We start from the raw sequence: 24,172 nt of genomic DNA, 5'->3' as shown, positions 1-24,172 counted from the left end.
TCAGTCATCCAGATGTGGTGTATAACGACAGAACTGTGAAGACTTTTGCTTTTCTCCGAAGGCAAAAAAACATTTTGAAGGAAACAGGTAATTACCTAAATATAGTTATAGTGTATGTATCCTCTGTATATTTTCATAAACCTTTTCAGTCATGTACATAAAATGCATTGTATAGAGGTGCTTTCTTTTATTCTGTAAGTGACGCAGGTTATTATCTGAGCTGTAACATCACACATTGATGAATTTAGTTTAAATAACTCTAAGTGCTTCACCTATACAGTATGTTAGTTTAATGAAGTTTCAGCAGAATGTAGGTTCTCAATCTTAAGGTATGACATTGACAAACCCTCACATTCTTCTCCACAGTACTGACTCTACATCCAGGTGACCATGGAGAATGTATCAGCAGTGACGTCCTTCATAATGACGGCCTACACTGAACTGGAAGATCACAGATATTTATACTTCATATGTTTCCTTCTTTTATACATTATGATAATAGCGGCCAATTCAGTACTAATAACAGTAATATACATTGAGAGAGGTCTGCATGAGCCCATGTATTTGTTTATATGTAACTTAGCAGTGAATGGAGTGTACGGAAGTACATCTTTATTACCATCTATGCTTGTCCTTTTGTTATCTCACCATTATGAAGTATCTCTGACCAATTGTCAATTACAGATATATTGTTTACACTCATATGCTATAGTTGAATTTACTATTTTAGCAGTGATGAGCTATGACCGGTATGTTGCTATTTGTCACCCGTTACACTATCATGTTCTTATGTCTCCTAAAAAGGTATATGCAGCGATTGAATTATCCTGGGTGATTCCCTTCATTTACAATGCCCTTCTTTTCATATTCACAGTACGGGGTACATTTTGTGGCAGGATCATAGAAAGAACGCATTGTAGCAATTTTTCTTTATTTAAACTGTCTTGTTTTGATACGACCATTCAGAACATTGTTGGACTGGCATCAGTTTTTGTTTCACCCTGTTCTCAGATCGTCATGATACTGTTTTCCTATGCACAAATACTCAGAATCTGCCTCTTCGCTTCTAAGGAATCTCAAACCAAAGCTATTCAAACGTGCACCCCACACTTACTGACTGTGATAAACTATTCTCTTGGATGCTTTTTTGACGTCATCCAGGGCCGTTTCAACATGAGTCATGTACCATATAAAGCTCGCATATTCATGTCCCTTTATTATCTGATAATTCCCCCACTGTTTAATCCTGTCATTTATGGAATTAGCATTCAGGCCATTAGAGTTCAGATTTTCAAATTGTTCGGTGGTAAAAAATAAATAAGTGAACCACGCTCAAGGTGATAATGAAAACACTTTCTGTCTCTGTTATTTAAATATACTTAGTAAGGCTGTACCTTGTTTCACAAAGTAATGTAACAGGTGATGTAATATTATAAATATTATAATATTGAAAATATCTTGTCTGGATGGTTAAATAAATATCTGTATTGTGAAGTATAATTTTTCATTAATTTCATCTGGAAGACATGTGTGTCTGATTCTTCCTTATGGTGTTTTGTCTTTTTTGGTTTTTTTCACCCCAGTGACCTCATTGATGGATCTTAATTATTTTATGTTATGTTATGTTATTAGCTAACCAGCCCTGGTGCTTAAAGGTGTGTTCTTCTCCAGAGTACGCGGCCCAGACCGGGACCACACACCGAGAGAGTGAGTCTTTGAGTTAAATTTTTCTGAGCACAAAAAGAAATTAAACTTCCGCTGAAAAGCTGGAGGAGCTGGTCACATGACAAGCTGGCCCGCTACAAGCAGCCAGCTGAAAAACTGTCGCTCATTCTTGCTTCCTTTTACCTTTGTCATTTTAGTTTGTTGTTTTAGTTCATTGTTTTTTGCCTGGAGCCCGTGAGGTGGAAGGGTGAAGGTGTTTGATTTGTTTAATTTCATGTTGGTGTGGGTGCTCCCTCTCTCTCTCCATGCGGCAGCCAACACTGCACACCCAGAAAGGCCGCATGTGACACACCTGTACCATTTACAAAATTTAGATCAGATTATATTCATAATTTATGTAGAAATCAAGTGCCACAAATACATATATGGGTGAAAATGCAAAAATGAAATTGAAACTTCTTCAGTTTTAAATGAAATATTGAGAGATGACACATATGTACATATGTATGTACATGTGTGTATGTGTATATATATATATATATATATATATATATACAGTACTGTGGAAAAGTCTTAGGCACCTGTAAAAAAAATGCCGTAAGAAGTTCTTCCTTGACTGTAGAGGAACGAGTTCTGATTGCTTTGTGGTTCTATGCAAGTGGAGCATTTTTTAGGGTCACTGGAGATGGAGTATGTCACAAAACCCACTGTATGTGCCACAGTATACTGTCTATCCTGATGTCATGTTTCCCTGAACATGCATGCTGTTATTATTTGGCCCAACAGATAGAAACAGATTTATGGATAGATGGATTTTAAAATATTGCCCTTATGGTAGCTTGGTCAGAATGATCCTTTATACGTTTTGAAAAAACTGGCGAAAAAACTGTAGGTTCAGTTTGATCCTGGATTGCAATAATGGGGATTTCATTATCTGGTCAGGTCTGATTAATCAGATTAATCACATTAATCTGCACATTATCATCAAACACCCACCACTAACCACCTGACCTAATGATTTAATCCAATTCGTAAATCTGCACCGGGATAAAATCATTATTTCTCAATGGGATATGGGCCTACATAGCTGACATGTTTAAGAAAAATACAAAAAAAAATAAAAATCCAAGCCACAAAATGGAAATAAAAGTTCCAAAGGAATTGCTCTTTCAAAGGAATGTAGAAAACAGCTGATGATAAAAACATTTACACAACGGGCTTATAGAATAATGGGGAAAATATATTTTTTGGGTGCAGTTCCCCTTTAAGCTACCACCTGATACTGGCAAATGTAGTGTAGCTTGTGGCAGCTCTGTTAGGCCTACATGTAGTTCCGCTACTCTGAAACACTGCCTAATGAGGCATTTCAGAAAACATATGAAGCTTCAAAGATGTAACAATATATTTTTTAAATTTATTTAAAACAATCATTTATTTTACACGATTGACAAATAAACCAGGAGGTCCACTGATATTCATTCAACCTGCACAGCACTATTATCGTGACAATTGTGATCAAGATTATAAGCTTTGAAAAACTGGGCTCATGACTGTAAAATAGCAGCAATCATTGGGTGTTACATATAGATATAACATAATATCATAGTATTAAAAACAACACTTGGCTTAATGAGAGATGGGAATATGTTGGGATACCTCACAGGTGTTGATTGGTCTGAGCTGTAACGTCACATGCTGGTGTGTATTTTTACATGGTCATGTCATTATAAAAGGGTCTCAGATAGAAATGTCCCTTTCAATTATTCAGATGCGGCATTTGACATCAGAACTGTAAGATCTCAAAGCTTTCAGGAAAAAGGCCTTTTGAAAGAAACAATTATTTGACAGATTTTTTACTGTATGTGCTCTCTATATTTTAAACTTTATTTATATAAAATTTGACTTTATTTAAAAACTTTAATTATTCTTTATAACATTTTTAATGTTCTCTTTTTTTGTGCATCAGTGGTATTCCATCAGTCTTTGAATAATGCAGCCTGCTTCAAATCGGTTGCAGGTATATGATTATCAGAATGGATAATGATAATTTAATATTTAATTAAGTTAATGAAGAATATCATTATTAAAATGGTATATATGGTCAAATTTGTGTACCTTGACAATTAGTATCAGCATAAGTGTGATATTTGAGGATATTTCAGATTATTTGGGGAAATTGTATTTAAAAGCAGATGATAATTGCTCTCAGTTTTCTTAAAATAATATATTATAAGCTGGTTTTACACTCTGTTAAACAACCAGCTTTACTAAAAAAGATTGGTCAAAAGTTTGTGCCCATGTTACTCGTGTCGCACGTTAACATGACCTCTCTTCTAAGGGATCTAAACAGCCGTTCTGTTTCAGTGGGCTCATAGTGTTTCATATGGACAATTTCTGAATTTCATACATTTGACGGTATCGTGTAGAAATGTAATGTGCAAAGAAAATATAATATAGCAGGTCCTGGAAAAAGTGCAAACAATGGAAATTAAATCATTTTCAGGTCTGAAATATAAAAGTTAAAGGAAGTACCTACGGGGACGTTTACGAGGGAATTCAACCAAAAACACAGGCGACACTTTGCTGTCCGAATCTCAATACAGAAATAGGAAATAAGAGGTCTGTAAATCTTGTCAATGTAAATTTTGTCTTTAAATTGCTTTCCTATGTAAATTTTATGAAAATGAAGAACTTCTAAAATGTTTAGGCTTCTCCAACACCATATTGCATAGGATGCAAGTCCTCAGTTTTAAAACATGTTCACAAAGACTCACATTCTTCTCCACAGCACTGACTCTACATCCAGGTGACCATGGAGAATGTATCAGCTGTGACGTCCATCATACTGACGGCCTACACCGAACTGGAAGATCACAGATATTTATACTTCATATGTTTGCTTCTTTTATACATTCTGATATTATTGGTCAATTTTGTTGTAATTTTGGTAATTTACAAGGAGAGAGGGCTGCATGAACCTATGTATTTGTTTATATGTAACTTAGCAGTGAATGGACTGTACGGCAGTACAGTTTTACTACCATTTATGCTTGGCCATTTGTTATCTCAGAACTATGAAATATCTCTGAACCATTGTCTGTTACAGGTATACGGTTTATTTTCGTATGGTATAGTTGAATTCACTATTTTAGCAGTGATGAGCTATGACCGGTATGTTGCTGTTTGTCACCCATTACACTATAACCTCCTCATGTCCCCTAGAAAAGTTTCTGCAGCCATTGTATTATCCTGGGTTGTTCCCTGTGTTTACTTTGCCCTTAATATGATAACAACTGCCAGACTTTCATTCTGCGAAAAGCATTTAAAAGAAGTTTATTGTTCCAATTTTCATTTACAGAAAATGTCTTGTTTTGACACAGGTGTTGAGACCATTGTTGGACTGGCATTAATTATTGTTTGTCCTGGTCCTCAGATTGCCCTGATACTGTTTTCCTACGCACAAATACTCAGAGTCTGCCTCTTTGCTTCTAAGGAACCTCAAATCAAAGCTCTGCAAACATGCACCCTGCACTTAGTGACTGTGATTAACTATTCTGTGGGAGTCTTATTTGAGCTCATCCACACTTCGTTTGACTTGAGTCAAGTACCTTATAACGCTCGCTTATTCCTGTCCCTTTACTTTCTGATAATTCCCCCGCTGTTTAATCCCGTCATTTACGGAATTAGCATTAGAGCCATAAGAGTTCAGATTTGCAAACTGTTTAGTGGTAAAGGAAAAGTAAATGGTCTCAACTGTAGGTGATGATTAAATCATTTTCTGTCTCAGTTATTTATATTTTCTTATTTGTCCTGGAGTTTTGCGCAATGCACAATCAGAACAGTTTAAATGGATAGTTCACTTTCTGGAGTTTTATCAATCTTTCTGGAGTTATTGCGGTTTTAGTATTTTTTTTTTCACCTGGCAGTGTGTGCAATGAAGGATATTTCAGATACTTTGAGAGGTTGTGGATGATGCAGCTATCCAATGGCTGGTCTGGGGGCATTCAGTAGATCATGATTCAAAACAAAAATACAAGAAGGGCTTACCAAGTGACACCAACTGATTTTTCTAAACTATGGAGGATGATATGGTGGTCCATGATATCAAAGGCAGCACTCAGGTCAAGCAGGACAAGAACATCCACATCCACATCCACAATCAAGGGAGAGAAACAGATTGTTCAATACTCAGGCGAAGCCTGTCTCAGTACTATGAGGCTTCCTAAAACCTGACTGAAACCTCTCGTACACATTGTTATCCTGTAGGAAAGAAGAGAGTTGCTGTGCTACACATTTCTCAACAACCTCTCAACAACCCATGATAGAAATGGGAGATTTGAAATAGGTCTGTACTTAGCCAGGTCTGTCTGATCCAAATTTGATCTCTTGAGCGGTGGCTTGATTTCTGCCTTTTTAGAAGATACATAAAAGGGAACATAGCTGGATAACGGTGAAGAGTTAATTATATTAAGAATTGGTTTGCTACGAACAAGCAATAGCTCCTTCAGTACCTTTGTGGGTATGGAGTCAAGAGCTCATATGCTAATGAGTACCTGATGATGTCACAAATATACAAATGACAGATGACATTATGTAGTGACTTTTTTTTCAGATGCATTAGGTACTTTCCGTGAGAAAAAGTTGGCAACACTAGATAGCCTAAATAAAAATAGTAAACTAGAATAGGCTATTTCAAGCCAATACATATTTATTGCAAATAAAAGTCCCACATCCTTATTTTGTTTTAAAAAAAAGTGCCAAGAATTATTCTCACAAGTTTGTTTTAATTTAACCTCCCATTTTCACCTACTGTTCCTTTCAAAACTGATTGACAAAATCAGATTATTCCCTGTAACGATGCTGGGGAAGATAATATGAAAATGTAGTTAACTAAGCTGCCAATAACTTGACTCTGGAAGTAGTTAAGCAACAGCACAGCTACCAATAAGGGAAAGGTAGTCAACTAAACTAAAGCTACTTTATAAAAGTAGGCCAAGTTAACTACATGGAAGCTACTTCATGCAAAAACATAAATGAGGTCACATATAGGCCATGCCAGACATTGGCTACTGTTTCAGACCCCTTTTTTCTATGGTCTGCTTTGCAGACGCAGAGCTTGACTTCTCGTTCATTATGTGATTTCGTCTAATGATGGTTCACTATTGCTGAGGGAAAATAATCTGCGTGGAAAGCACAACAATATCTGCCTTTATTGATATTACTGGAACTCACTTTCATGCCAAGAAGGCAGAGAGTGAATATGATGTTCCACATGTGAACACGAGACTGTTGTGTGGACCCATGGCTATGTTTTCATATTGTAAAAATTCATTTTTAAAAAGCTGGTCATGCACTGCCTAATGAAGCACACCAGAAAACAAACGAAGCTTCAAAGATGTGACAAGATTTTTAAATTTAATTTAAAATAATGAAATTGATTTCCCTCTCATCCATCTGCCATGCACCCACGATTCATCAGAACGTCATTTTTTGTGACCCTACCCAGCCGATCCAGGGATAAACTGTGGGGTCCGCTCATTTTCAGTCAATCCACAAATAATTTTTATTATCTGGACAATTGTGATACAGATTGCAAGTTTTGAAAAACTGGGCCCAGTAGGGTAAAATGGAAGTGATAATTGTGGTGTTTAATCTGATATCATATTATTAAAAACAATACTTGGCTTAATGATAGACGGGAATATGTTGGATAACTCACAGGCATTGATTGGTCTGAGCTGCAACGTCACACACTGGTGTGTATTTTTACATAGCCGTGTCATTATAAAAGAGTCAAACAGAGAAATATCCCATTCAGTCACCCAGATGGTGTATGACTCAGAAAGCCTCCTGTAGGAAAAAAAGCCTTTCAGAAGAAACTATTAAATATTTGTAAGATTGATAGCGTACTGTATGTGTTCTCTAATTTTTAACTTTATCATTTATAATATTTTTTATTTATAATATTTTTAACTTTCTCATTCTTGTACATCGTGGTATTCTATAAGTCTTTTTAAAAAATTATTTAAGTAATGCAGCCAGCTTTAAATCTGTTATTACCATGGTAATTCAAGATCAGTTCTTCCATGGCCGCATAATTAATATGGACACATTTTTTATTTCATGACATTTGACTGTATTGTGCAGAAATGTATTGTGCAAAGAAAATATAGTAGGTTTTTAGAAAAAGTGCAAACAATGGAAACTGAATAATTTTTAGGCATGAAATATAGAAGTTAAAGGAAGATCTTGGACAATTTCAAGGAACTTCAACCAAGCACACTACGACTGTTTAAGGGTAAATGCAATTCAATCAAACACTTTGGATCAATTCAGTGCTGTTTCGATAGGGGATACTTTGCTGTCTGAATTTCACTACAAAAACCATAAATAAGACATTTGTAGATATCGTAAATGTAAATCTTGTTTTTAAATTATCTTCATATGTAAATTCTGTATAAATGAAAAAAGACTCTCAAATGTTCATGCTTCACCAACACCGTATGTTAATTTACTTTGAGTATCGGTAGAATTTAACTTCTCAGTTTTTAAATATGTTCACAGACCCTTACATTCTTCTCCACAGCACTGACTCTACATCCAAGTGACCATGGAGAATGTGTCAGCTGTGACATCCTTCATAATGACAGCATACATTGAACTGGAAGATTATAGATATTTATACTTCCTGTGTTTCCTTATTTTATACATCCTAATATTATTGTTCAATTCTGTTTTAATTTTGGCAATTTACACTGCAAAATGTCTGCATGAACCTATGTATTTGTTTATATGTAACTTAGCAGTGAATGGACTGTATGGTAGCACAGTTTTATTACCATCAATGCTTGGCCATTTGTCATCTCAGAATTATGAAAGATCTCTGACCCATTGTCTGTTACAGATATACTGCTTATTCCTGTATGGTATAGTTGAATTTACTATTTTAACAGTGATGAGCTATGACCGTTATGTTGCTATCTGTCACCCATTACACTATCACCTCCTCATGTCCCCTAGAAAGGTTACTGCAGCCATTGTATTATCCTGGGTTGTTCCCTGTGTTTACTTTGCCCTTTATTTCATATTAACAACTGCCCAACTGTCATTCTGTGACAGGTATATAGAAAAAGTGTATTGTTCAAATTTTCATTTACAGAAATTGTCTTGTTTTGACACGAGTGTTGACAACATTGTTGGAATGGCGTTAATTATAGTGTGTCCTGGTCTGCCGATTATCCTGATACTATTTTCCTACGCGCAAATACTCAGAATCTGCCTCTTTGCTTCTAAGGAATCTCAAATGAAAGCTCTGCAGACATGCACCCCACACTTAGTGACTGTGATGAACTATTCTGTGGGAGTCTTATTTGAGCTTGTGGAGAGTTCATTTAACATGAGTAACATCCCACACAAAGCTCGCATATTCCTGTCTCTTTACTTTCTGATAATTCCGCCATTGCTTAATCCTGTCATTTATGGAATGAGCATTCACACCATAAGAGTTCAGATTTTCAAGTTGTTCCTTGCTAAAGAAAAAGTAAATTCTCTCAACTCTAGGTGATGATGAAATAATTTAGTTTTTATGTAAATTCATTTGAGCAATGAGTAATCAGAACAGGTTAAGTTAAATGGATAGTTAATTTTCTGGAGTTTAATTGATCATTCTGCTAATATTATTTCAGGTTTGTGGGAGTTTTTCCCCCCAATTCATCCAGGCAGTTTTGTTAAATCCACTCCAAACTTTATCCTGGTGTTGTATTCATCATGGAGTGCGACTGGAAAGAGATATCTGGTTTCATCCAGTATTTAAAGTATGTGTAGTCACTACAGAAAATACAAAATGACTTTTGGATTCCTTTGTTGTGTTCCTTATGTCCTTTAGGTTTACTCAGTCCCATAGGTACAAACTGGTAACCGTTGGTACAAATGTGCTCTTTATTTAAAGCTTTTAACCCTGTCGGTACTGTATATAGTTTCAGACGTTCGGTCTACGTTCTGCTTTAAAGAAAAAGAACTCACTCCATGCCACTTTTATTGTTATATCAATACACTGTTTGCTTGTTCAGTTCACTCCCTATATTCTAGCTTGTCAATCATCAACCAACAACACATCAGACTCTAATTGTGTGTGACCCACTCAAAAACACATTCCAACAACCACCTATCACAACAAAAAAGGCAGGGGTGGGGGACTTAGAGGCTCAGATGGGGACACTGCATTATGTAATAAAATAATACAGCCTGTATTATAGCCTAAATGGAGACAGCTCTCGCACCCAGACCTGAGAGGTGAGTGGTATGGTGGAGTCAGTTTATTGCAGAAGGAGACCGGGAAAAATAGCTGTAGCAGTAAAATTGTAGGTGCTGCATTTGTAAGGTTTTTAATTAAGTAGTAGTAGTGGTTGGTAGAATCAATGGCAAAACCACAGGGTTAAACTTCACATAACATAACATGATGATGAGAACAGGCCATTCAGCCCAAACAGTGCTTGCTGTTTTCCTAACAAAATTGTTCCTAGTGCTCTGATGACCTACAGGCTGGATAATATGTAACACCGTGTCAAGCCCGGTCTCGAAACCCCCCCCAACATAGACTGGGGTGTGCTTTTTAAATTTAGTCATTTAATTGAAAATGAATTTTAAGGGTGTAAATGTACACATTTCTCTGCATTCGACCTAAATGTGAGAAAATATTAAATACCATTCATTCCCCTTCAACAAAAGATTACATAATGTAGAGCACCAAAAACCATTCAAGAATGATTACATGAAAATATTACATATTTAGGTATGTGTTCCATAGTGTGGCACAATGTTTTGCATTCTTTTTGCAATGTTTCATTAAACCATTCTGAAACCATTATAATAGACATATTATATGATGTATAATGGACAAAACACATTTAATTCATTTTGGGGAGATTTTGGATGGGTTTCTGGACTAGAAATCTTTGAACCATATACTGATGAAAATATAGTAATTCCCTAGTGAAAATGATGCAAAAGTGAATTTCATGTGTCAAAACAGTTGATTTGTAGTGAAATACATGATTGTTTAGAGCAATCAACAATTAAGACATTTTGGGATAGATTTGGAGACACCAAGGGACACATCATGGTACACAGTGTACTTGCTTTCTGACAACATTTGTAGCCGCTAATGTGGTCTTGAAATTCAGTTGTGTAAATCGTCGTCTGTTGTGCAAGCAGTAGGCTATTCATTTAACAAAACAGTAGCAAGTTCCCACTTTGTAAAGTAGGCCTCATGATGTCCAGCAAACGAAAGTGGTAAGGTAAGACCTAAAATAGAAAGCGCTATGAAACCCTCGACAAAAGATTGCTAATAGGCTATATTCCTGAAGGCTGTAACATATAGCCGTAACAAACACCACAGCCAATGCCATTATCTAACGTAATAACCTAGTATTAATTATTCCTCCTCCCTCCAGGTTTACGATTGTAAGCACATCCTCTCCCCTGCAGTTTGATGAATGCAAAAACAGATAAGCTTCATTTATGATAGGATTGGATCACTTAATCTAAATACCAATCTTCGTGATCAGAGTGTCACGGGAGTGGGGGGTTAGGACCCAAACGCAGAGTGAGGGGGAAAAACACAAAACTCCGAACAGTGAATAGAAACCAAGACTTTACTTTACAAAACAGGAACTAAAGCAGGGAACAAAAAGCCTCGCAGGGCAACTCTCAAAAACTACAAAGAAAAACTTCAAAAACACAGGAAACAAAGAAAATCCAAAAATCCAAAAGCACTTGGAAAACAGAACATGAGCAGGAACACACGGGGCAGAAACATGATCAGAGGCACACATGAACAAACACAACCAAGGATCCAGCACCTGAGTCAGGGAGAAGGGAACTTAAATAGACAAGACACTGACGAGACACAGCAGGGCACAATGCACAATCAGGCCACAGAGAGGGAAGGGAAAACGAGACAACCCAAAAACAATAATAGGATAAGTGAAAGCAATAATACAATTAAACAGGGGGAGCAGGACACAAAACAGAAGTGCCGCCATCTGGCGGCCCAACAAGGAAAGACAGATGGAAACACAGAACCATGACACAGAGTCTAATTTATGACTGCTGTTGTCATTCCAGATATGTTTTGAAAAACTGGGCCCATAAGTTCAAAATGGAAGAAGTGGTCATTGTGGTTTAATATAACATCATTGTATAAAAACAAGTCTCAGCTTAATGCGATAAGGGGATACGGCAGATACCTCACAGGCATTGATTGGTCTGAGCTGTAACGTCACACGCTGGTGTGTATTTTTACATGGTTGTGTTATTATAAAAGACTCAGAAGAAGAAATATCAATTTCAGCCATCCAGAAGTTCTACATGACCACAGAACTGCAAGCACTTTCAAATATTTATCTGAAGGGAAAAGGGAAAAGACCCCTTCAAAAAAAAGGTAAATCACGTGCATTCTAGTATTCTTTAAGTGATACAGCCTGCTTTAAATTTTATAATAATAATGAAAAAAAGAAGATGAATACAAAGAAATACTAATAATAAACGACCATAAAAAGTCATCGTCATAATTTAATTATATGCAATGTAAATTGTGTTCTTGTAATGTCAAATTAGAATACCTTGATGGACTGTACATAAGGAGCAATATACCTGTGATACATTAAATCACATTTATAGATATTTCAGTCATGAGCCTGACCTAGAGTTGACCGGTCTATTCTCAACATTACATAATCTAATATAACTTCTTATAAATTAACATTTTAGTGCTTACCACAATTGGTGGAATTAGAACCGGATTTGTACTTAACATTACTAAGTTTTTTGTTCTTTCACATGAACATTCTGAGAATGAACTGACCAAGCTGGGTTTGCGATAAAAAAGTATGAGCCTCGCATGTACTCCTCAGCCATATCTGACTGATTGTTGGATGACAGGTTACTTTCGTTATCACTAGAATGTAGGGCTTGTTTCAAATTATGTTCTTATTTAAACGGTAAATAAATGAAAAGCTCTTCAGTGTAAGGGCTTCTTCAACACCATATGTTGATTTAGTTCAGTGTCAGTAGGATGGAAGTCCTCAGTTTTAAAACATGTTCACAAACCCTCACATTCTTCTCCACAGCACTGACTCTACATCCAGGTGACCATGGAAAATGTATCAGCAGTGACATCCTTCATATTGACGGCATACATTGAACTGGAAGATCACAGATATTTATACTTCATATGTTTCCTTCTTTTATACATTATGATTATAGTGGCCAATTCAGTACTAATAACAGTAATATACATTGAGAGAGGTCTGCATGAACCCATGTATTTGTTTATATGTAGCTTAGCTGTGAACGGAATATTTGGGAGCACATCTTTATTACCATCTATGCTTGTCTTTTTGTTGTCTCATAGTTATGAAATATCTCTGACCCAATGTCTGTTACAGATATATTGTTTACATTCATATGTTTATGTTGAATTTACTATTTTAGCAGTGATGAGCTATGACCGGTATGTTGCAATTTGTCACCCGTTACACTATCACCTCCTCATGTCTCCTAAGAAGCTATATGCAGCTATTACATTATCCTGGGTGATTCCCTTCATTTACTTTGCCCTTATATTCATAATGACTGTTCAGCTGACATTTTGTGGCAAGATTATTGAAAAAGTGTATTGTGCCAATTTTCCTTTAGTTAAACTGTCTTGTTTTGATACGAATGTTCAGAATATTCTTGCCCTGGCATCAACTTTTGTCTCACCTTTAACTCAGATCCTCATGATACTGTTTTCCTATGGACAAATATTCAGAATCTGCCTGTTTGCTTCTAAGGAATCTCAGACCAAAGCTATTCGAACATGCACCCCACACTTACTAACTCTGATTAACTTTTCTGTGGGAATCTTATTTGAGGTCATCCAGAGTCGTTTCAACATGAGTCATGTACCTCAAAAAGCTCGCATATTCCTATCTGTACACATGGGCATTTTTCCCCCATTGTTCAATCCTGTAATTTATGGAATTAGCATTCAAGTCATTAAAGATCAGATTTTTAGATGGTTTAGCAGTAAAAAAATAAGTGAACCCCACCCAATGTGATTATTAATGTAATTTACATTTTGTTCGTAACGCTGTACCCTGTATCACTTGGGTTGCCAGATGCCAGATTTTGGGCTGGAATGTCCAGTTTTCTAATTATTTGTAGGTCCAGTTTGTAGTCCCAACTGGACAATATAAATACCCAGTCAGGATAACTGAAATTTGACTGCTAGTATGCAACCAGTTTCTTCAATGTCCACTGTAACAGTTTTTCCTTAATTAACCCCTCCCCCCTCCCCCAAACCCTGATCAGTTAATTAAAATCTCGCCTATTTCTGCATGCTTGATTTTCGGTTTTGATTCATTCTCATTCTGGCAACCCTATGCATCACAAAGTAATTTAAAAGACGCTGTAACATGAAGAATAACGGAAATGTTGAAAATTTCTTGTCTGCATATTGCTTGGTTTATACATATTTAAAATATCTGTACTGTGAAGTATTAAAATGCTTTCAGTGACCAGGATTTTTTGTAACATAGACCACACCTACTTAGTTTTGCCACAACCAGTCAAACAAAATCATTTGTAATAGCAAGCACTAACACTGACGTAGGTTTTTTTTTTTTCTTAAACGGGGACACCCACTTTTAAAAAATAAATTTTTAAAACTGCAGGCCTCACATTTACACCTAGAAGAACACATTGTGAATGATGAGTGCACATGTTATTTATATTTATTTTATAACATTTCATATGCGGCTGCTCCAAAGACATTTCCTCAGCCCATTACTGAAAGACTCTCTCTGGGCGGCAGACTCTCTCTGGCTCCTTCTGGAGGTTGTGTTTGTGGGTGGAGCTGGAGACCGAGCCAAATTAATTCATGCGTTGCACCTGCGCAACCTGCATTCCAGGGACAAACTCAGCCAAATTTGGGCTTCACTGGTTCTTTGAATGGCTGCTTTAAATTGAGCCTCAGTCCTTGTGTGGGCTGTGTTGTGTAGCTCAAAGTGGGAAAACACTACCTTCTGTTACTTTCCGTTTTGTGCATTTTGGTTTCATAGGTTTTGGTCAGAGTACAAACCTTGTTTTTTTGGTTGTTTTCTTCAAATGTTTTTTTGGTTGTAACTTTCTTTTTGTTCATGTTGCAAGTGTACTACTTTATTCTTTGTTACATTTTGCACAAAAAATGTGTTTCTGGTAAACGTAACTTTGTCAATGTTACACCCATGGTCGTTGCTTGGTTGTTGATTTCTTAGCTACTTTTAGGGCTTATTCAGCTTGATTGGATTGAACAGTGTAGAGACAGGAAGGCCGGGGGTGAGATGGTGCTCCATACACCCTGTTGCTTGGTTACTGTAACTCCATCAGCTATTCTGTGATTATCACAGACCAAATGTCTGTTGTTAAATTACAGGAAAAACCTGCCCCATACTTAATTGACAATGTGCATTAAAACACAAAGGCACCATCAACTGTGGTAAAAACTGAACACAGAAAAAGCTGTATTTCTAACCAACCCTGCTTTTATTTTGCAAAACCACGGTGAGCACCATGGACTTGAGTCAAATTCAACCGATGCCAGTACCAAATGTGGCCCAAAAGCAGCCCCACCATAACTAACTAGCTAGCTAACAGGACACCATAAGTGGCTAGCTAGCTAACAGGACACCATAATTGACTAGCTAGCTAACATAACACCATAAGTGGCTAGGTAGCCAAAATGAACATGATATAATAAGTTATGAGGTAGCTAAAGTTATACCACTAGTGGACCATCAGGGCATTCTCTGCTAGCCCAACCAAAATTGAAGAAACATAATATCCGTGATTAAATCTGTTTATTATTTATTTTTGAGTTCATAAATGGCTAATTTTATAGGAAAATTTGAATACTTTTATTGGAAAATTTTCATATAATTGCACCATTGTTGGGTCAAAACCATGTAATTTCAGAAGGTGAGTCGCAAGGACTTTCCAGTCCAAGGCAGGAAAATAACAGACTTCAAATTTGGCTCAATTCTGAAAATATTACTAGTGAGAAATAAATCATTTTTAATAGAAACAGTTTACATCCCTTGGCTATGATTACACACCACAATGAAATTTTTGGGACATACCTATCACTAGCAACTTTGATTTGAACTAAATTTAATTCCATTTATTTGTTTTTTGTGACCTACTTATATCTGTGAAAATCTATCACGGTGAATTATTATCCGGTTCCCGTCTAATGTCCCTTTGATCCAAACAGCTGTATCAGTCGATGTCACGTCACCACGTAGCTTAAAGTTAAAGTTGAATTTAATATATTTATGAAAATCGGGGGCCGTCTGGGTAGTGTAGAGGTATAAGCCCTTGCCTACCACCACAGAGACCCGAGTTCAATCCCAGGCAGTGGTACTTCCGGCTTGGTCAGACGTTCCTACAAACACAATTGGCAGTGTTCGCGGGTGGGAAGCCGGTGAGGGTATAAGTCCTGATCGTTGCATTAGCGACTCCTACTGGTTGGTCGGGGCGCCTGTTCAGCAGGGAGGGGATTTGGGGGAGATAGCGAGAACGTCTACCCACATTACGCTCTCCCAGTGAAACTCCTCGCTGGCAGGTGAAAAGAAGCGGCTGGCGACTCCTCATGTATCCGAGGAGGCATGTGGTAGTCCACACCCTCCCCAGACCAACAGAGGATAGCGCATCGACCAGGACCGTGATTCACACAGGGAACTGGTATGATGACTAAATTGAGACAGTGGGAGAAAAATGGCGAAAAAACAAAACTATATATATATTTATATATATATATATATATATATATATATATATGTGTAAATCTGGTCTGAGTTGAACAAATTCAGTCAATTGGTTAATTCATAATCTAATGACAAGAAGCTAAGAACCCCATTCGGTTTAACCCCCACAGGGTTTGGTAGCACAGGAGCGAAAAAACTTATTAAACATAACATTTAACGTTTAAGGAAAAATGGCAACAAAGCTAGCTGGCCAGCCTGTTCTGCTCAATACAAACAGCGACAAATAAGCTTTCTTTACGTTGCACATTTCTCCTCCCTCCAGGTTTACGATCTCAAGCACTTCCTTTTCCCTCTAGTCTGATAAATACAAAAACAACATTAAAGCTCGATTTATGTTAGGATTGAATCACTGAATCTGAATACCAATCTTTGTTTCAAATTTATCCCTTTTGAAAATCCCAATTTTCATATGAAATCCAATCTGACTGCTGTTGTTCTGCTAGATAGGTTTTGAAAAACTGGGCCCATGAGTCCAAAATGGAAGAAGTGGTCATTGGGGTGTTTAATAAAATATCACTGTATTAGAAACAACTCTCAGCTTAATGTGATAAGGGAATATGTCGGATACCTCACAGGCAGTGATTGGTCAGAGCTGTAACGTCACACGCTGGTGTGTATTTTTACATGGTTCTGTCCTTATAAAAGACTCAATGTTGGAGATATCTCTTTCAACCATCCAGATGTTCTGCATGACCACAGAACTGCAAGCATTCTGAAACATTCCTCTGAAGGTAAAAGACCCCTTTCAAAAAGAGGTAAATCACTAAAAAATGTCCGCAAGACTTATATCATACTGTATGTGTTCTCTGTATTTTTAAGAAACATGCATTGTAGTATTATTTAAATGATACAGCCTGCTTTAAAATGAAAAACCTTACCGAACCTGTGTTTTGTAGTTGTTCCAATGACCATTATATGCACCGTTGTACATCGCTTTGGATAAGAGTGTCTGCTAAATAAATGTAATGTAATAATAATAATACGTTTCTTGAACATATATCATTAAAAAAAAACATTAAAGCAATAGAAAAAGTTCAAAAATAGATTCAGGTATAAAATGCTAAATATACAAGGAAACACTTCATCTATTTAAGTTCAGCATGAAGAAAGTAAATAAAGAATATGATTGAGATTTTAGAAATTATTAAACTATTTGAAAGGCAAAACATTTCTTAGGTTCACAAGGGAACAAGGAGGTATAAGTGGGAATTTATCAAATGATCAAAGCAGTTTTTTGCACTTTTTTCATCACATGGAAAGCTTTCCTGCTCATGCAGTAAAATACACCTTTGAGGCAGGGACGAGAGATTCGGTTGGGGTTAACATTACTGAAAAATTTAATTAAAGTTTTTTGTTCTTACACTTTAACATTCTGAGTGCAGGAACCACAAAAAAGAACTGACTAAGCTGAGTTTGCGAAGAAAAAGTATGAGTCTTGAATGTAATTCTAAGCTAAATTTAAGTGATTGCTGAACGACAGGTTACTTTCCATATCATTAGAATGTCAAGCTTGTTTTCAAATTAAGTTCTTATGTAAACGGTATATAAATAAATAAAGCGCTTCAGTGTAAGTGCATCTCCACCACCATTTAATTCAATGCCAGAAGGCTCAGTTTTAAAACATGTTCACAAACCCTCACATTCTTCTCAACAGCACTGACTCTACATCTAGGTGACCATGGAGAATGTGTCAGCAGTGACGTCCTTCATATTGACGGCATACACTGAACTGGAAGATCACAGATATTTATACTTCGTATGTTTTCTTCTTTTATACATTATGATTATAGTGGCCAATGCAGTACTAATAACAGTAATATACATTGAGAGAGGTCTGCATGAACCCATGTATTTGTTTATATGTAGCTTAGCTGTGAACGGAATATTTGGGAGCACATCTTTATTACCATCTATGCTTGTCTTTTTGTTGTCTCATAGTTATGAAATATCTCTGACCCAATGTCTGTTACAGATATATTGTTTACATTCATATGTTTACGTTGAATTTACTATTTTAGCAGTGATGAGCTATGACCGTTATGCTGCTATTTGTCACCCATTACACTATCACCTCCTCATGTCTCCTAAGAAGCTATATGCAGCTATTACATTATCCTGGGTGATTCCCTTCATTTACTTTGCCCTTTTTTTCATAATGACTGCTCAGCGCACATTTTGTGGCAGGATTATTGAAAAAGTGTATTGTGCCAATTTTCCTTTAGTTAAACTGTCTTGTTTTGATATGAATGTTCAGAATATTCTTGGACTGGCATTAACTTTTGTCTCACCTTTAACTCAGATCCTCATGATACTGTTTTCCTATGGACAAATATTCAGAATCTGCCTATTTGCTTCTAAGGAATCTCAAACCAAAGCTATTCGAACATGCACCCCACACTTACTAACTCTGATTAACTTTTCTGTGGGAATCTTATTTGAGCTCATCCAGAGTCGTTTCAACATGAGTCATGTACCTCATAAAGCTCGCATATTCCTATCTGTACACATGGGCATATTTCCCCCATTGTTCAATCCTGTAATTTATGGAATTAGCATTCAAGCCATTAAAGATCAGATTTTTAGATGGTTTAGCAGTAAAAAAATAAGTGAACCCCACCCAATGTGATTATTAATGTAATTTACATTTTGTTCGTAACGCTGTACCCTGTATCACTTGGGTTGCCAGATGCCAGATTTTGGGCTGGAATGTCCAGTTTTCTAATTATTTGTAGGTCCAGTTTGTAGTCCCAACTGGACAATATAAATACCCAGTCAGGATAACCGAAATTTGACTGCTAGTATGTAACCAGTTTCTTCAATGTCCACTGTAACAGTTTTTCCTTACTTAACCCCTCCCCCCTCCCCCAAACCCTGATCTGTTAATTAAAATCTCGCCTATTTCTGCATGCTTGATTTTCGGTTTTGATTCATTCTCATTCTGGCAACCCTATGCATCACAAAGTAATTTAAAAGACGCTGTAACATGAAGAATAACGGAAATGTTGAAAAATTCTTGTCTGCATATTGCTTGGTTTATACATATTTAAAATATCTGTACTGTGAAGTATTAAAATGCTTTCAGTGACCAGGATTTTTTGTAACATAGACCACACCTACTTAGTTTTGCCACAACCAGTCAAACAAAATCATTTGTAATAGCAAGCACTAACACGGGGACACCCACTTTTAAAAAATAAATTTTAAAAACTGCAGGCCTCAAATTTACACCTAGAAGGACACATTGTAAATGATGAGTGCACATGTGATTTATATTTATTTTATAACATTTCATATGCGGCTGCTCCAAAGACATTTCCTCAGCCCATTACTGAAAGACTCTCTCTGGGCGGCAGACTCTCTCTGGCTCCTTCAGGAGGTTGTGTTTGTGGGTGGAGCTGGAGACCGAGCCAAATTAATTCATGCGTTGCACCTGCGCAACCTGCATTCCAGGGACAAACTCAGCCAAATTTGGGCTTCACTGGTTCTTTGAATGGCTGCTTTAAATTGAGCCCCAGTCCTTGTGTGGGCTGTGTTGTGTACTTTGAGAAGTTTTTGATGATGCAGCTATCCAATGGCTGGTCTGGGGGCATTCAGTAGATCATGATTCAAAACAAAAATAAAAGAAGGGCTTACCAAGTGACACCAACTGATTTTTCTAAACTATGGAGGATGATATGGTGGTCTATGATATCAAAGGCAGCACTCAGGTCAAGCAGGACAAGAACAAAGATACATCCACAATCGAGGGAGAGAAACAGATTGTTCAATACTCGGGCAAAGCCTGTCTCAGTACTATGATGCTTCCTAAAACCAGACTGAAAACTCTCGTACACATTGTTATCCTGTAGGAAAGAAGAGAGTTGTTGTGCTACACATTTCTCAACAACCTTTGATAGAAATGGGAGATTTGAAATAGGTCTGTACTTAGCCAGGTCTGTCTAATCCAAATTTGATCTCTTGAGCGGTGGCTTGATTTCTGCCTTTTTAGAAGATACATAAAAGGGAACATAGCTGGATAACGGTGAAGAGTTAATTATATTAAGAATTGGTTTGCTACGAACAAGCAATAGCTCCTTCAGTACCTTTGTGGGTATGGAGTCAAGAGCTCATATGCTAATGAGTACCTGATGATGTCACAAATATACAAATGACATATGACATTATGTAGTGACTTTTTTTCAGATGCATTAGGTACTTTCCGTGAGAAAAAGTTGGCAACACTAGATAGCCTATTCTGTGTTTATTATTTTTATTTAGGCTATTTCAAGCCAATACATATTTATTGCAAATAAAAGTCCCACATCCTTATTTTGTTTAAAAAAAAAAGTGCCAAGAATTATTCTCACAAGTTTGTATAAATTTAACCTCCCACTTTCACCTACTGTTCCTTTCAAAACTGATTGACAAAATCAGATTATTGCCTGTAACGATGCTGGGGAAGATAGTATGAAAATGTAGTTAACTAAGCTGCCAATAACTTGACTCTGGAAGTAGTTAAGCAACAGCCCAGCTACCAATAAGGGAAAGGTAGTCAACTAAACTAAAGCTACTTTATAAGAGTAGGCCAAGTTAACTACATGGAAGCTACTTCATGCAAAAACATAAATGAGGTCACATATAGGCCATGCCAGACATTGGCTACTGTTTCAGACCCCTTTTTTCTATGGTCTGCTTTGCAGATGCAGATCTTGACTTCTCGTTCATTATGTGATTTCGTCTAATGATGGTTCACTATTGCTAAGGGAAAAGATTCTGCGTGGAAAGCACAACAATATCTGCCTTTATTGATATTACTGGAACTCACTTTCATGCCAAGAAGGCAGTGAATATGATGTTCCACATGTGAACACGAGACTGTTGTGTGGACCCATGGCTATGTTTTCATATTGTAAAAATTCATTTTTAAAAAGCTGGTCATGCACTGCCTAATGAAGCACACCAGAAAACAAACGAAGCTTCAAAGATGTGACAAGATTTTTAAATTTAATTTAAAATAATGAAATTGATTTCCCTCTCATCCACCTGCCATGCACCCACGATTCATCAGAACGTCATTTTTTGTGACCCTACCCAGCCGATCCAGGGATAAACTGTGGGGTCCGCTCATTTTCAGTCAATCCACAAATAATTTTTATTATCTGGACAATTGTGATACAGATTGCAAGTTTTGAAAAACTGGGCCCAGTAGGGTAAAATGGAAGTGATAATTGTGGTGTTTAATCTGATATCATATTATTAAAAACAATACTTGGCTTAATGATAGACGGGAATATGTTGGATAACTCACAGGCATTGATTGGTCTGAGCTGCAACGTCACACACTGGTGTGTATTTTTACATAGCCGTGTCATTATAAAAGAGTCAAACAGAGAAATATCTCATTCAGTCACCCAGATGGTGTATGACTCAGAAAGCCTCCTGTAGGAAAAAAAGCCTTTCAGAAGAAACTATTAAATATTTGTAAGATTGACAGCGTACTGTATGTGTTCTCTAATTTTTAACTTTATCATTTATAATATTTTTTATTTATAATATTTTTAACTTTCTCATTCTTGTACATCGTGGTATTCTATAAGTCTTTTAAAAAAATTATTGAAGTAATGCAGCCAGCTTTAAATCTGTTATTACGATGGTAATTCAAGATCAGTTCTTCCATGGCCGCATAATTAATATGGACACATTTTTTATTTCATGACATTTGACTGTATTGTGCAGAAATGTATTGTGCAAAGAAAATATAGTAGGTTTTTAGAAAAAGTGCAAACAATGGAAACTGAATAATTTTTTGGCATGAAATATAGAAGTTAAAGGAAGATCTTGGACAATTACAAGGAACTTCAACCAAGCACACTACGACTGTTTAAGGGTAAATGCAATTCAATCAAACACTTTGGATCAATTCAGTGCTGTTTCTATAGGGGATACTTTGCTGTCTGAATTTCACTACAAAAACCATAAATAAGACATTTGTAGATATCGTAAATGTAAATCTTGTTTTTAAATTATCTTCATATGTAAATTCTACATAAATGAAAAAAGACTCTCAAATGTTCATGCTTCACCAACACCGTAAATTAATTTACTTTGAGTATCGGTATAATTTAACTTCTCAGTTTTAAAATATGTTCACAAACCCTTACATTCTTCTCCACAGCACTGACTCTACATCCAAGTGACCATGGAGAATGTGTCAGCTGTGACATCCTTCATAATGACAGCATACATTGAACTGGAAGATTATAGATATTTATACTTCCTGTGTTTCCTTATTTTATACATTCTAATATTATTGTTCAATTCTGTTTTAATTTTGGCAATTTACACTGCAAAAGGTCTGCATGAACCTATGTATTTGTTTATATGTAACTTAGCAGTGAATGGACTGTATGGTAGCACAGTTTTATTACCATCAATGCTTGGCCATTTGTCATCTCAGAATTATGAAAGATCTCTGACCCATTGTCTGTTACAGATATACTGCTTATTCCTGTATGGTATAGTTGAATTTACTATTTTAACAGTGATGAGCTATGACCGTTATGTTGCTATCTGTCACCCGTTACACTATCACCTCCTCATGTCCCCTAGAAAGGTTACTGCAGCCATTGTATTATCCTGGGTTGTTCCCTGTGTTTACTTTGCCCTTTATTTCATATTAACAACTGCCCAACTGTCATTCTGTGACAGGTATATAGAAAAAGTGTATTGTTCAAATTTTCATTTACAGAAATTGTCTTGTTTTGACACGAGTGTTGACAACATTGTTGGAATGGCGTTAATTATAGTGTGTCCTGGTCTGCCGATTATCCTGATACTATTTTCCTACGCACAAATACTCAGAATCTGCCTCTTTGCTTCTAAGGAATCTCAAATGAAAGCTCTTCAAACATGCACGCCACACTTAGTGACTGTGATGAACTATTCTGTGGGAGTCTTATTTGAGCTTGTGGAGAGTTCATTTAACATGAGTAACATCCCACACAAAGCTCGCATATTCCTGTCTCTTTACTTTCTGATAATTCCGCCATTGCTTAATCCGGTCATTTATGGAATGAGCATTCACACCATAAGAGTTCAGATTTTCAAGTTGTTCCTTGCTAAAGAAAAAGTAAATTCTCTCAACTCTAGGTGATGATGAAATAATTTAGTTTTTATGTAAATTCATTTGAGCAATGAGTAATCAGAACAGGTTAAGTTAAATGGATAGTTAATTTTCTGGAGTTTTATTGATCATTCTGCTAATATTATTTCAGGTTTGTGGGAGTTTTTCCCCCCAATTCATCCAGGCAGTTTTGTTAAATCCACTCCAAACTTTATCCTGGTGTTGTATTCATCATGGAGTGCGACTGGAAAGAGATATCTGGTTTCATCCAGTATTTAAAGTATGTGTAGTCACTACAGAAAATACAAAATGACTTTTGGATTCCTTTGTTGTTTTTCAGAATAATTATGTCCTTTAGGTTTACTCAGTCCCATAGGTACAAACTGGTAACCATTGGTACAAATGTGCTCTTTATTTAAAGCTTTTAACCCTGTCGGTACTGTATATAGTTTCAGCGATAACGGTCTACGTTCTGCTTTAAAGAAAAAGAACTCACTCCATGCCACTTTTATTGTTATATCAATACACTGTTTGCTTGTTCAGTTCACTCCCTATTTTC

The 24,172-nt window shown here is 36.5% G+C and overlaps 5 protein-coding genes across 5 annotated transcripts; all 5 read left to right on the top strand.

Annotated features, from left to right (window-relative positions):
* The first annotated feature begins 11 nt into the window (after positions 1 to 11).
* LOC118209184 (olfactory receptor 52D1-like) lies at positions 12 to 1,317 on the top strand. Its single transcript, XM_035384343.1, has 2 exons — positions 12 to 87; positions 367 to 1,317. The coding sequence occupies exon 2, from the start codon at positions 391 to 393 to the stop codon at positions 1,315 to 1,317; it is 927 nt and encodes a 308-aa protein (XP_035240234.1). The 5' UTR covers positions 12 to 87; positions 367 to 390.
* Positions 1,318 to 3,438: 2,121 nt separating this feature from the next.
* Positions 3,439 to 5,428, top strand: LOC118209182 (olfactory receptor 1-like). Its single transcript, XM_035384341.1, has 3 exons — positions 3,439 to 3,456; positions 4,169 to 4,284; positions 4,454 to 5,428. Exon 3 carries the CDS (start codon positions 4,478 to 4,480, stop codon positions 5,426 to 5,428), a length of 951 nt encoding a protein of 316 aa, XP_035240232.1. The 5' UTR covers positions 3,439 to 3,456; positions 4,169 to 4,284; positions 4,454 to 4,477.
* A 3,029-nt stretch (positions 5,429 to 8,457) lies between these two features.
* Positions 8,458 to 9,229, top strand: LOC118209181 (olfactory receptor 52L1-like). The gene is made up of 2 exons (XM_035384340.1): positions 8,458 to 8,689; positions 8,825 to 9,229. The coding sequence occupies exons 1-2, from the start codon at positions 8,510 to 8,512 to the stop codon at positions 9,227 to 9,229; spliced, it is 585 nt and encodes a 194-aa protein (XP_035240231.1). The 5' UTR covers positions 8,458 to 8,509.
* A 3,589-nt stretch (positions 9,230 to 12,818) lies between these two features.
* Positions 12,819 to 14,378, top strand: LOC118210228 (olfactory receptor 142-like). Its single transcript, XM_035386244.1, has one exon. The coding sequence runs from the start codon at positions 12,819 to 12,821 to the stop codon at positions 13,764 to 13,766; it is 948 nt and encodes a 315-aa protein (XP_035242135.1). The 3' UTR covers positions 13,767 to 14,378.
* A 2,551-nt stretch (positions 14,379 to 16,929) lies between these two features.
* Positions 16,930 to 20,044, top strand: LOC118209243 (olfactory receptor 52Z1-like). The gene is made up of 2 exons (XM_035384432.1): positions 16,930 to 17,266; positions 18,166 to 20,044. Exon 2 carries the CDS (start codon positions 18,190 to 18,192, stop codon positions 19,135 to 19,137), a length of 948 nt encoding a protein of 315 aa, XP_035240323.1. The 5' UTR covers positions 16,930 to 17,266; positions 18,166 to 18,189; the 3' UTR covers positions 19,138 to 20,044.
* The last annotated feature ends 4,128 nt before the right edge of the window (positions 20,045 to 24,172 follow it).

This window comes from Anguilla anguilla, chromosome 12, assembly GCF_013347855.1.
Source record: "Anguilla anguilla isolate fAngAng1 chromosome 12, fAngAng1.pri, whole genome shotgun sequence".
NCBI lineage: Eukaryota > Metazoa > Chordata > Actinopteri > Anguilliformes > Anguillidae > Anguilla > Anguilla anguilla.
The sequence above is the reverse complement of the archived record's forward strand: the minus strand, read 5'-3'. Positions and strand labels throughout refer to the sequence as shown.

Coding starts and splice junctions, on each gene's coding strand:
- LOC118209182 (XM_035384341.1), top strand. CDS start 4,478: ATGGAGAATGTATCAGCTGTGACGTCCATCATACTGACGGCCTACACC.
- LOC118209184 (XM_035384343.1), top strand. CDS start 391: ATGGAGAATGTATCAGCAGTGACGTCCTTCATAATGACGGCCTACACT.
- LOC118209243 (XM_035384432.1), top strand. CDS start 18,190: ATGGAGAATGTGTCAGCAGTGACGTCCTTCATATTGACGGCATACACT.
- LOC118209181 (XM_035384340.1), top strand. CDS start 8,510: ATGCTTGGCCATTTGTCATCTCAGAATTATGAAAGATCTCTGACCCAT. Junction 8,690..8,824: donor TCCTCATGTCCCCTAGAAAG/GTTACTGCAGCC, acceptor TTTCATTTACAG/AAATTGTCTTGTTTTGACAC.
- LOC118210228 (XM_035386244.1), top strand. CDS start 12,819: ATGGAAAATGTATCAGCAGTGACATCCTTCATATTGACGGCATACATT.